General features: G+C 36.9%; 1 protein-coding gene across 1 annotated transcript; it reads right to left on the bottom strand.

Annotated features, from left to right (window-relative positions):
• Positions 1 to 10,988: 10,988 nt before the first annotated feature.
• LOC138924537 (olfactory receptor-like protein OLF4) lies at positions 10,989 to 12,014 on the bottom strand. Its single transcript, XM_070269228.1, has one exon. The coding sequence runs from the start codon at positions 12,012 to 12,014 to the stop codon at positions 10,989 to 10,991; it is 1,026 nt and encodes a 341-aa protein (XP_070125329.1).
• Between the last annotated feature and the right edge of the window lie 1,401 nt (positions 12,015 to 13,415).

Here is a 13,415-nt window from a genome sequence, read left to right as displayed (position 1 = left end):
AACATTGAAAGCTTACTGTGCATACTCTTGAATATATTCAAAAAGAGTCAGGCACTAAGTGCTGTCCTGTTTTGTATGGCTGGTTCAAATCTGCAAATTACGCATTTTATTTAATTTTATCTTTTTCCAGCTCTATTGAGATATAATTGGCATGTAACATTGAGTAGGGGTACACTGTTATGATTTGATATAGACACATTATGCAATATGATTGCCACAATAAGGTGAGTTAACACCTCCATCACCTCAGGGACTCAGTCTTTTCTCTACGGGTTAGAACATTTAGGATATATTCTCTTTACAACTTTTAGGTGTGTAATACACCTTGGCTCACTATAGCCTCGATGCTGTAAATTAGATCCTTAAAATGTATTCACACTATAACTGGAAGTTTGAGCATGAGTATTCTACTTATTTGCATTTGTTTAATTTTTTAGATTCCACATATATGTGATATCATACAGTATTTTCTTTTGCTGTCTGACATTTCACATAGCATAATATCCTCAATGTGCTTCCATGTTGTTGCAAACGGCAGGATTCTCTTCTTGTGGCTGAATAATTTTCCATTATATATATTTATACACAAACACACACATATAAATGTATATATATATATATCACATATATCACATTTTCCTTATTCATTCAGCCAATGATGGACACGTAGGTATTTTCTATGTTGTAGATATTGTGAATAATGCTGCAATAAACATGGGGGAGTAGACATCTCTTTGGGATTGCAATTTAGTTTCCTTTGGATATGTACCCAGAAGTGGGATTGCAGCATCACACGGTAGTTCTTTTTTTATTTTTTATTTTTTTGAGAAATCTCATACTGTTTCACATAGTGGCTGTATCAATTTACCTTCTAACAAACAGTGCACAAAAAGTTTACTTTTCTCCATATCCTTGCCAACAGTATTTATCTCCAGGATTTTGGATAATAGACATTCTAACAGGTGTGAAGTAATAGTAATTGTGGTTTTGATTTGCATTTCCATGATGATTACTGACGTTGAGCATCTTTTCATGTAACTTCTGCATTTATATGTCTTTTTGGAAAAATGTCCATTCAGTTCCTCTGCGCGTTTTCTAATTGGATTATTTATGTTTTGCTATTAATTTGTATGTTTCTTATATGTTTTCGTTATTAACCCCTTATCAGATCCAAAGTTTGAAAATATTTTCCCACAGTCCATATGCTACCTTTTCATTTTGTTGATTGTTAATTTTTCTGTGCGAAAGAATTTTAGTTTGATGTTGTTCCACTTGTTTATATTAACTTCTGTTGCTTGTGTTTTTGGTGTCGTATCCAAAAAACTATGGCTCGAACCAATGTCAAGGAGATTTTTTCCCTATATTTTGGTCTAAAATTGTTATGGTTTCAGATCTTATGTTAGAGTTTTAAATCTATTTGGAGCTAGTATTTGTGAGAGGTGTCGGATAGGAGTCCAATTTTATTCTTTTGCATGTGACTATCCAGTTTTCCCAGCACCATTTATTGAAGAGACAGTCCTTTCCTCATTGATTATTCTGGCTCTCTTATAAATGTAGTGGCCCATATACACATGGGTTTATTTCTGGGCTCACAATTGGGTTCTATTTGTCTATGGTGCTCTTTTTATGTCAGTACTATACTGTTTTTCTTTTTACTAATAATTTTTATTGAGTTTATGATAGTTTACAATCTTGTAAAATTTTAGCTGTAGATTGTTGTTTGTCAGTCACGTTGTAGGTGCACCCTTTCACCCTTTGTGCCCACCCCTCCTTTCCTCTGGTAGCGACTAATCAGTTCTCTTTGTCTAAATGTTTAAATTCCACATATGAGTCGAGTCATACAGAGATTGTCTTTCTCTATCTGGCTCATTTCACTTAACATAATTCACTCAAGGTCCATCCTTGTTGCTATGAATGGGTCAATTTTATTCTTTTATATGGCTGAGTAGTATTCCATTGTATATATATACCATATCTTCTTTATCCAATCATCAGTTGATGGGAACTTAGGTTGCTTCCACATCTTAGCTATTGTAAATAATGCTGCAATGAACATTGGGGTGCATGAGACTTTTGGAATTGCTGACTTCAAGTTCTTTGGATATATACCCAGTTTTGGGATGGTTGGGTCATATGGTATTTCTATTTTTAATTTTTTGAGAAATCTCCATACTGTTTTCCATAGTGGCTGAATCAGTTTGCACTCCCACAAGCCGTGTATGAGGGATAATTTTTCTAATGGGTGTAAGGTGATATCTTAGTGTAGTTTTGATTTGCATTTCCCTGATGATCAGTGATGGTGAACATCTTTTCATGTGCCTATTGGCCATCCATATATCTTCTTTGGAGAAATGTCTGTTCATGTCTCTTGCCCAATTTTTGATCAGGTTGTTTGATTTTTTGTTGTTGAGTTGTGTAAGTTCTTTCTATATTATGGAGATTAACCCTTTGTTGGATATATGACATGGAAATATTTTTCCCAATTAGTGGGTTGTTTTTTGTTTCAATTCTGTTTTCCCTTGCCTTGAAGAAGCTCCTTAGTTTGATGAGGTCCCATTGTTTGTTCTTTCTATTGTTTCCCTTGTCTGAGAAGACATGGTGTCCGAAAATATCCTTTTAATACTGATGTCAAACAGTGTACTGACTACATTTTCCTCTAGAAGCCTTATGGTTTAAGGTCTTACCTTTAGGTCTTTGATCCATTTAGAGTTTATTTTTGTGAATGGTGAAAAAGAATGGTCAATTTTCATTCCTTTACATCTTGCTTTCCAGTTTTCCCAGCACCATTTGTTGAAAAGACTTTCTTTTCTGCATTGTAAGCCCTTAGATCCTTTGTCAAAGATTAGCTGTCCATAGATGTGTGGTTTTATTTCTGGGCTTTCAATTCTGTTCCATTGATCTTTGCATCTATTTTTGTACCAGTACCATGCTGTTTTGATTACTGTAGCTTTGTAGCATGTTTTGAAGTCAGGGATTGTGATTCCTCCAGCTTTGTTCTTTTTTCTCAGCATTCCTTTAGTAATTCTGTGTCTTTTGTTGCTCCATATGAATTTTAGGATTCATTTTTCTATTTCTGTAAAATATGTCTTTGGGATTCTGATTAGGATTGCAATGAATCTATAGATTGCTTTAGGTAGTATGGACATTTTATTCTTCCAACCCATGTACATGGAATGTCTTTCCATCTCTTTATGTCATCCTCCACTTCTTTTAGGAAAGCCTGGTAGTTTTTGTTGTATAGGTCCTTCACTTCCTTAGTTAAATTCACCCTGAGGTATTTTATTCTTTTTGTTGCAATTGTGAATGGTATTGTGTTCTGGAGTTCTTTTTCTGTTAGTCCATTATTAGTGTATAGAAATGCTACTGATTTATGTGAGTTGATTTTATATCCTGCAACTTTGCCGTAGTTGTTGATTATTTCTAAAAGTTTTCTAATGGATTCTTTGGGGTTTTCTGTATGTAAGATCATGTCATCTGCAAACAGCGAGAGTTTCACTTCTTCCCTCCCTACTTGGATTCCTTTTATTCCTTTCTGTTGCCTAATTGTTCCGACCAAAACCTCCAGCACTATGTTGAATAAGAATGGTGATAGAGGGCATCCTTGTCTTATTCCTGTTTTCAGGGGGCTGGTGCTCTGTTTTTGCCCATTGAGTATGATGTTGCCTGTGGGTTTGTCATATATGACCATTATTATGTGGAGGTAATTTCCTTCTATCCCCATTTTGTTCACAACTTTTATCATAAATTGCTGTTGGATTTTGTAAAATGCATTCTCTGCATCTATTGAGATGATCACGTGTTTTTTATTTCTGAATTTGTTGACGTGGTGTACCATGTTGATTGATTTACAGATGTTGAACCATCCCTGAGTCCCTAATATGAATCCCACTTGATCATGATGTATGATCCTTTTGATGTATTGCTGAATTCAAGTTGCCAAAATTTTGTTGAGAATTTTTGCATCTATGTTCATCAGCAATATTGACCTGTAGGTCTCCTTTTTCATGATGTCCTTGTCAGGCTTTGGTATCAATGTGATTTTGGCCTCATAGAATGTGTTAGGACGTGTTCTATCCTCCCTAATTCTTTGGAATAACTTGAAAAGAATAGATATTAAATCCTCTTTGAATGTTTGGTAGAATTCAGCAGGAAAGCCATGTGGACCTAGGGTTTTATTCTTTGGGATGCTTTTGATTGCTGTTTCAATTTCCTTCTTTGTGATTGATCTATTCCGACTGTCTGCTTCTTCTTGACTTAGCTTTGGGAGATTGTAAAAGTCTAAGAATTTATCCATTTCCTCTAGGTTATCCATTTTGTTGGCATATAGATTTTCATAGTATTCTCTTAAAATCCATTGTATTTCTCCGGAATCTGCTGTTATTTCTCCTCTTTCATTTCTGATTTTGTTTACTTGAGCTTTCTCTTTTTTTTTTTCTTTTTGAGTCTGCCTAGAGACTTGTCAATTTTATTTATCTTGTCAAAGAACCAGCTCTTTGTTTCATTGATCCTTTCTACTGCCTTTTTTGTTTCAGTAGCACTTCTTTCTGCTCTGATTTTTATTATTTCTCTCCTTCTGCTGACTTTGGGCTTTGTTTGTTCTTTCTCTAATCCAGTTAGGTATAATTTGAGGCTACTTATTTGGGATTTTTCTTGTTTGTTAACGTGTGCTTATATTGTGTTGAATTTCTCTCTTAATACAGCTTTTGCTGTATCCCATATGAGTTGGTATGGCATTTTATCATTTTCATTTGTCTCCAGATGTTTTTTGATTTCTTCTTTAATTTATTCGATGATCCATTGCTTGTTGAATAGCATATTGTTTGGTCTCCACATCTTTGTCCCTTTCTCAGCTTTTTTCTTATAATTAATTTCTAGCTTCATAGCATTATGATCAGAGAAGATGCTTGTTATTATTTCGATTTTTTAAAAATTTATAGAGGCTTTCCTTGTTTCCCAACATATGGCCTATCCTTGAGAATGTTCCGTGTGCACTTGAGAAGAATGTGTATTCTGCTGTTTTTGGATGGAGTGTTCTATATATGTCTATTAATTCCAGCTGTTTTAGCTTTTCATTTAATTCTGTTTCCTTGTTGATTTTCTGTCTGGATGATCTGTCCAATGATGTGAGGTCCCCTACTATTATTGTGTTATTTTTAATATCTTCTTTTAGGTTTGTTAATAATTGCTTTATGAACTTTGGTGCTCCTGTGTTGGGTGAATAGATATTTATAAGCACTATTTCTTCTTGATGTAGTGTCCCTTTGATCATTATATACTGACCTTCTATGTCTCTCGTTACCTGCCTTATCTTGAAATCTACTTGTCTGATGTAAGTATTGCAACACCTGCTTTCTATTTTTTGCCATTAGCTTGGATTATCATCTTCCACCCTTTCACTCTGAGCCTGTATTTGTCATTGGAGCTGAAGTGTGAATCCTGGAGGCCACAATTTGTTGGATCTTGTTCTTTAATCCATCTTGCCACTCTGTGTCTTTTTATTGGAGAGTTCAATCCATTTACCTTGAGGGTGATTATTGACTCATGAGGCTTAATGCTGTCATTCTGTCACTCGTTTTCTGATTTTCCTACATCACCTTTGTTTCTTGTCCTGTGTGTTTTGGACTACCCATTGACATCTGGAGTTTCTTATTTCCTTACTTATTTTTTGTGTCTCTGTTCTGTTTTTAAGTTTAGTGGCTATGCTGAAGTTTGTATTCAGAATCTCATGCATAACATAGTCCATTTTCTGGTGGCCTCTTATTTCCTTAGCCTAAACTGATTCAGTTCCTTTCCTCCTTCCTTCTTAAGTTATTATTGCCACCTCTTATTCCAACTTGTGTTGTGTTTGTGGTTAAAGTGATAAGATTGTGTTTGTTTTTGCTGTTTCCCTTCCCTTTATCCTATTGCTATAGTTGTATATTTGCTATCCTATATTGATGCTGTCTATTTGTCTCCTTACTCGGTGTTTTGTGACCCCTTTCTCCCATTTTTTCTTTTTTCAGGTATGAGGGCCTTCTTGAGGATTTCTTGTAAGGGGGTCTTGTGGCTATGAAGTCCCTTAGCTTTTGTTTGTCTGTGAAAGATTTAATTTCTCCGTCATATCTGAAGGATATTTTTGCTGGATGGAGTATTCTTGACTGAAGATTGTTATCTTTTAAGGTTTAGAATACGTCATTCCAATCTCTCCTAGCTTGTATGTTTTCTGTGGAGAAATCTGCTGAAAGTCTGATAGGGGTTCCTTTGTAGGTTATTTTCTGCTGCCTTGCTGCCCTGAGTAGTCTTTCTTTGTCATTCACTTTTGCCAGTTTTACTACTATATGCCTTCCAGTAGGTCTTCTTACATTGACATATCTAGGAGACCCAAATCTCCCTCCACAAATATTTCTCTCTCATTCTCTAGATTTTGGATGTTTTCTGCTATTCTTCCTTTGAGCACACTTTCTGCTCCATTCTCCTTTTTATAGCCCTCGGGGATTCCAATTATTCTTATATTGCATTTCCTCATTGACTTGGCTATTCCTCTGAGATAGTCTTCATACTTTTTTATTCTTAAGTCTCTCTTTTATTCTGTCTGGAGCCATTCAACCTGTCTATCTTCGATTATGGTGATTTGCTCATTTATGGCATCCACACAGAGATTCAGGGGTTCTGCATTTTGTTTTATTTCTTCCATTGTATTTTTCATCTCTAGTATTTCTGATTGATTCTTCTCTATAGTTTCAATCTCTTTTGTGAAGTAGCTCCAGAACTCGTTGATTTGTTTCTCATTGTTTTCCTGTACCTCATTGAGATTTTTGATGATAGCTATTCTGAATTCATTGTCATTTAGTTTACTTATTTCTGAGTCCTCAGGGCATAATTCTGGATGCTTGCTTTCCCTGTGGTCTGGAGATTTGATGAATTGATGGATGCTGGAAGAAGCATGGGTCTTCCCCATGGTGATATTATTCGGTTGCAGTTACAGCCTGTCGCCACTAGATGGGGGGGTCAAGAGCTGTGTATTGTGAGCCCTCTGCCTTCAGCTGAGATGGTGGTGCACAGCGCAGGTTGGGCAAGGAGGGGCACTTTCTCTTGAGCACAGACCAGGTTTCCGGATCAGCTCTTGCTATATGGTCTCCTGGGGTTTTGGTTTGACGAGGTCACTCCATGCGAAAGTTTTCACCCCATTAGAGGGCTTCCCTCTGGGCTGCATGGCGTGAGACTCCTGAGTGATCATGTGTACTCATGGCCCCTCCCCTGCTCCTTCCTTCATGGAGCCTCCAGTGGCAGCTATCCCAGTCTTTAATAGAGGTAGCAAAGTTCTCTCTCACCTCATTCCATCTCCTCTGAGGTGGGCTCCAGCCTCTCAGGCCTCTGTCATTTGGCTTCTGTGGGTCTCTGAGGATTCCTGTGCTATTAGAATTTTTTTGTTGGAATATGGTTACTCCTTTTTGTTGTATGTTGGAGGGGAGAGAGTCCTGGGTGAGCTTACTCTGCCATGATGCTGATGTCAGTCAGTACTATACTGTTATAATTAGCTTGATAAGAAAATTCAAAATTGAGAAAGGTGATGCCTACAGCTTTGTTATTTCTCAGGATTATCTAGGATATTCAGGATCTTTTGTGATTCCATACAAATTTTAGAATCATTTGTATATTTCTGTGAAAAATGGCTTTGGAATTCTGATATGGATTGCATCCAGTCTATAGATGACTTTCAGTATTCAGGCATTTTAATATTAAATCTAATCCATGAACATGGGACAGTTTTTATTTCTTTCCATCACTTGTGTATGCTTCAATGCCTTTCATCAATATCTTATAGTTTTATGTGTGTAGATCTTTCACTTCCTTGGTTATAATAATGTTTAAGTATTTTATTGCTTTTGATACTACTGTAAATGAATTTTTTCATTATCTTTTTCAGAAATATTGTTCATTGTTGGTGTATAGAAATTCAACTGATTTTTGGACTTAGGCTTTCTATCCTGAAACTTAAGTGAATTTATTTATTACTTCTGAAGGTTTTTTGTGGAGTCTTTAGGCATCTATACACAAGATGCTATCATCTTCAAACAGAAACAACTTTACTTCTTCATTTCCATTTTGCAGCACTTTCTTTCTTTTTTTTTAATCTAACTTGTCTAACAAGGTCTTCTAATAGTATGTTGAATAGGAGAGGCAGGACTTGCATACTTGTCTTGTTCCTGATCTTAGAAGCTTTAAACCTTTCACTGTTAAGTTAGATGTGACTTGTCATATATGTTCTTCGTTATTTTGAGGTATCACCCTTCCATACCAAATTTGTTGAGAGTTTCTATCATGTAGGGATATTGAGTTTCTCAAAAGCATTTTCTGCATATATTGAGATTGTCATATATATATATATATATATAAAGGTAAATATATATGTATTTACCTTTAATTCTATCAATGTGATGTATCACATTTACCTGTTTGCTTACAGGGAAAAACTTTGCATTCTATAAATAAATTCCTCTGATCATAATGTATTATCCTTTCATTGTGTTGTTCACTTCATTTTGTGAGATTTTCTTGCTAATTTTTGCATTTATTAATCAGGACTATTGACATGTAGTTAGTTTTCCTTTCTTGTAGTGTCCTTGTCTGGGTTTGGAATCAGGGTAAACCTGGCCTCATGAAATAAATTTTGGAATGATCCCCTCTGTTAAATTATCTGGCAGAGTTTGAGAGGATTTGTGTTAATTCTTTTTAAAAGTTTTGGTAAGCTTCACCAGTGAAATCATCTGGTCTTTAGGTTTTCGTTGTTTGGAAGTTGTGGGTTACTCATTCAAACTCCTTACTCTTCATTTGTTTGTTGAGTTCTTAAAAAATATTTCTTTTATGATTCAATCTTAGTAAGTTGCATTTTTTCATGAATTTTATCTATTTTTCTAGCTTATCCAATTTATTTTGTATAATTGTAGTAGTTTCTTTGATTCTTTGTTTTTCTATTGTAGCCATTGTAATGTCTTTTCTTTCATTTCCAATTTTATGTAGTTGAATGATCTCTTTTTTTTCTTGGTTAGTCTAGCTAAAGCTTTGCCAACTTTATATTTTCAAAAAGGCAGCTCTTTTTTTTGTTGATATTTTCTATTGTTTTTCTATTTTATTTATTTCTGCTCTGATATTTATCTCCTTATTTCTGCAAAATTTGGACATTGCTATATTTTTTTAATTCTTTGAAGAGCAATGTTAGGTTGTTTATAAATCTCTATTTCTCTTGGGTCAGTCATTAGAACTTTTTTATTTTGCTGGGTGGTTTCATATTCCTTGAATATTCATGATGCTTGTCTCCTTGATCTTCTGTCTGCACATTTGAGGAAAAAGACATCTCCAGTTTTGGCAGATTAGCTTTGGCGTCCAAAGCCCTTCAACAGTCAGCCTGTCAAAGATTCTGCGTGGGCTCTCTGGTGCTGTGTGCACCAGAAGGGTGCTTCTGGAGAGCTCTAGTAGGCAGCCTTGGTGACTTAGTCAGGAAGTGACAGGCCTGGTGCTTGGATTCCTGGGGTCCAGTTTGGAACCTGATATCACTAGGGGTAGAGTCTGGAGCCTGGATTCACTGGGACATTTCTTGCTCTTGAATCTGCAATGAAGGGCATGGGACATTGGTATGTGTGGTCAGGCCTGGATTATGAGTCCAAAGTAGCCAACCAAGTGCCAGGGAACCTGGGAATGGACTTGACAATCCAGTCCATGGGGATGGCCCGGACCTGGGGCAGAATCTTCAGTTCATGGGAGCTGGCTAGAGGCTGGAGACACATATGTCAGCCTGGTGCCAGGTGGAGCCAGAAAGTTGGGCACCAGAGTCCAGCCTGGTGTTTGAGTGGGCTAGGAGCCTGGATTGGTGGAGCCAGCCTGGGGCCTGAGATCATGAGTCCTGGCTTGAGGCTGGAGCAGACCAGGAACTGAATGTATAGGACTTGGTCTGGAGCCTAGACTCAGAGGGGTTAGCCTGGCACTGGGGTTGGTCTGCTACTGGGGTCTGAAGTGAAGTCAGGTGCTCACTTCACTGTACTGTCCTCACTTAGAGAGTGTCTCTCTCCACAATGGGCCACACAGGCTTGGGGTAGGCATGACAGGGGTAACATAAAAATGTCCTTTTCACTCTCTTAAATGAGTCTTTTTTATTAATTTGATCCACCAAGGTGCTTTAGCCAATCATCTGGAATCCTTGACTCCTGCAAAGGTATTTTGGTGGATGGATAGCTGTTTAATTTGATGTTTCTGGGAGCAGACAGGTACTAGAAAATGTTATACTGCCATCTTGCTGGTGTCACCCTGGAAAGTCTCTCTACTCCCTCTATTGTCTGAACTTTTTAAATATGTGCAGTTTATTTTGTCATTATACTCTCATAAAGTAGTTAAAAGGAAAATTTCTACTGACACATGACTCAGGGTACGGTCTAGGGCACAGGTAGCTGAGTCACTCTGAGGAAGCATGTTTAATACATCAAACTGGGAAGAAAGAAAAGTGTTACATATGGCTATAGTGCAGTGGAATTAATTTGATAATTATTTTTTTCTGTAAACTAGATTATCATAGATATAAGAATGAATGAAATAACCTTAACTTGGTTTAAAAAGAACACTACAGCAGTGCAGATATTCATGGATGAGCTTTAGAAACACAGCATGGGGAATCACACCTAGTTACAGATTTATGAGGCACCACAGAGCTCAGAATGACTCCCCACCATACCATTCAATGTGATAATATATACATAATATTAAACCATTTTATTTTGTGTTGAGTAGTTATGCAGCAACAGCTAACACATACAACAATCAAGTTATTCCATGAAATAAATGGAAATTTCCAATTGTTTTCATATCAAAGGTTGGGAATAAATTAGGAAAATAGGAAAAAAAAGGAGGAAAAGAACCTCTTAAATATCAGAGAGAGAGAAAAGCATAATAAAGTATATAAATTGTACAAAGAAGTTGAAAAACTGATAATTCCAGGAAATAAATCAAAAGGGCAGGTTCTACTTCTGCAATGTGATTAAAGAAGCACAATTCTGACTCTGAGGCTTTGAGTCCTGCAATCCTGGGCATTTCTTCTGCCCAAGTATAACTGGCCCTTTTGTACTTGCCATCCCAAAGAATCTTCTCAGAGCCCCTTTTATTTCTTTATTCCTCAGACTATAGATGAAGGGATTCAGCATGGGTGTGACAAGGGTATACATCACTGAGGCTATTGCACTTGAGTGTGAGCTCTGGCTAGCAGCAGAGTTGAGGTACACTCCTAGGCTTGTACAAAACAATGAGACAACTGAGAGGTGAGATGCACAGGTGGAAAATGCTTTATACTTCCCTTGAGCTGATGAGATTCCACATATACTGCAAACTATCTTAAAGTAAGAATAAATTATACCAGGGAGGGGACCACCACACAGCAGCATAGCTGTAAAATACATAACCATATTATTAAGAAAGGTATCAGAACATGCAAGTTGGATCATCTGATTGAGTTCACAGAAAAAGTGGGGGATTTCCATGTGTGTACAGAATGAGAGTTGCAACACCATTGAGGTTTGTAAGAAAGAATGCAAGACACTTGTGATCCAAGACACTAGAAGCAAGATTCCACAGAGCTGATGGTTCATGCTGACCATGTAGTACGGGGGGTGACAGATGGCCACAAATCGATCATAGGCCATCACGGCCAGGAGATAGATGTCCAGCCCTGAGAAGATTACAAAAACGTACAGCTGGGTGATGCAACCTGCATAGGTTATGACTTTGCTCTGCATCTGGATGTTCACCAACGTCTTTGGGATGGTGATGGAGGTGAAACAGATGTCTACAAATGACAGATTGGAAAGAAAGAAGTACATGGGTGTTTGGAGGTGGGAGTCAGAGCTGACAGCCAAGGTGATGAGCAGGTTTCCAAGCACAGTGATCATATACATGGAGAGAAAAGGCCCAAATGTGAAGGACTGCAATTCTGATTCCTCTGAAAATCCCAGAAGAAGAAATCCTGAAATGCCTGTTTCATTGCCTGGTTCCATGTGGCTGGACTGAGTACCAGGAAAGAGGAAAATGACATTACTAATTTCACACAAATGGCATTACTCCCATAGCTGGAATGCTACGATTTCTACATTTTGCATTAAAAAAATCAATGTCAGTATTTTCTGCATGGATTTGTTCTCTTTAATTGATTCCCTGTTAATCTCTGATTAGGCATTTTTGACCCATTCTCAGTATTTTCCCCCAAGAGGTCATGCATTATACTGTTTTACTGAGTATACCTTTCATGAATTTGAGAAATATCTATTAAGTTTTGAACATGTTCCAAGCACTTTACAGGCAATGAATATAGAGTGCTGAAAGACAGAAGCCACCACAATCCAATGATGGTGAAAGAATAAAAACAAATAAAAATAGCATATAATACACCAGATGATGACAAGTACTATGAAGAAAAGAAAAGCCAGTATAAAGTAGAGAACAGGTAGGAGTTTTATTTTTTAATTGGTGTTCAGTAAACACCAGTAAATAAGGTGACTTTTGAAGAGAGAACTCAAGGAAGAGAAGGCAGGAGCCAAGAGCATACCTGGGGAAGTGTGTGCCTGGCAGAGGGAACAACTACTGCAAAGGCCCTGAGGATTATACCACTTCATTTATTCATCCAAAAAAGGAAGCAAGTGTGAGAAGGGGAATAATAAAGACAATGTGATAGAGATGGTATATAATAATGACCATGGGGATCAAGGATATGAATATTTGCTCAAATTGAGTAATAGTCTCAAAAAAGCAAGAAATCTCTTTCACATTCCTCAACCTGTGAGATCTTCAAGTTTTAAAGATGTTTCACATTGATTGGAGATGGAATTTCTAAACAGGTAGCAAAATAGGATTCTCTAATTTTGCTGGCAAAAGTGTGAAGTGTTACATGTTGGGAAAACAACCTGAAGCCAGCTATAAGTATCAAAATATAGATTTTTTTAACTCATGATTTCTCACTCTTGGCACTATTTACATTCTGGGATAGGTCATTCTTTGTTGTGGGGTCTGTCCCGTGCATTGTAGGATGCTGAGGATGCGTCCTCAGCTTCTACTGACAGCCCCTCATGTGATGCCAATTATGTCTTTGCCTGTTCCTCAGTGTCCTCTGGATGTTCTTGTCTTTGGGGGAACAATATTGTCTCTGGTGGAGAAGTAGAATTTTAGTATAACAATCTCAAAATACTTTTGTATAATTGTTATAATAGTAATGTATTGAGAGAGAATATGTAAGTGTGAATAGCACAGCCATAACATTTTGCAGACATTTAAATAATTAATTGGCTTTGCACTAATTATTGGATATAGGCCCATGAGCTATTACTAAGTAAGAAGGAAGAGTGGACACAGAAAACAAGATTACACTAGGACATAAAGAGGATTTATTATGGGCACAAGATGCT

This window comes from Equus caballus, chromosome 6, assembly GCF_041296265.1.
Source record: "Equus caballus isolate H_3958 breed thoroughbred chromosome 6, TB-T2T, whole genome shotgun sequence".
NCBI classification, from domain to species: Eukaryota; Metazoa; Chordata; class Mammalia; order Perissodactyla; family Equidae; genus Equus; species Equus caballus.
This window is presented reverse-complemented; position numbering and strand designations above follow the sequence as displayed.

What these genes read in the sequence shown, in the direction of transcription:
- LOC138924537 (XM_070269228.1), bottom strand. Translation starts at nt 12,014, where the DNA reads ATGGAACCAGGCAATGAAACAGGCATTTCAGGATTTCTTCTTCTGGGA.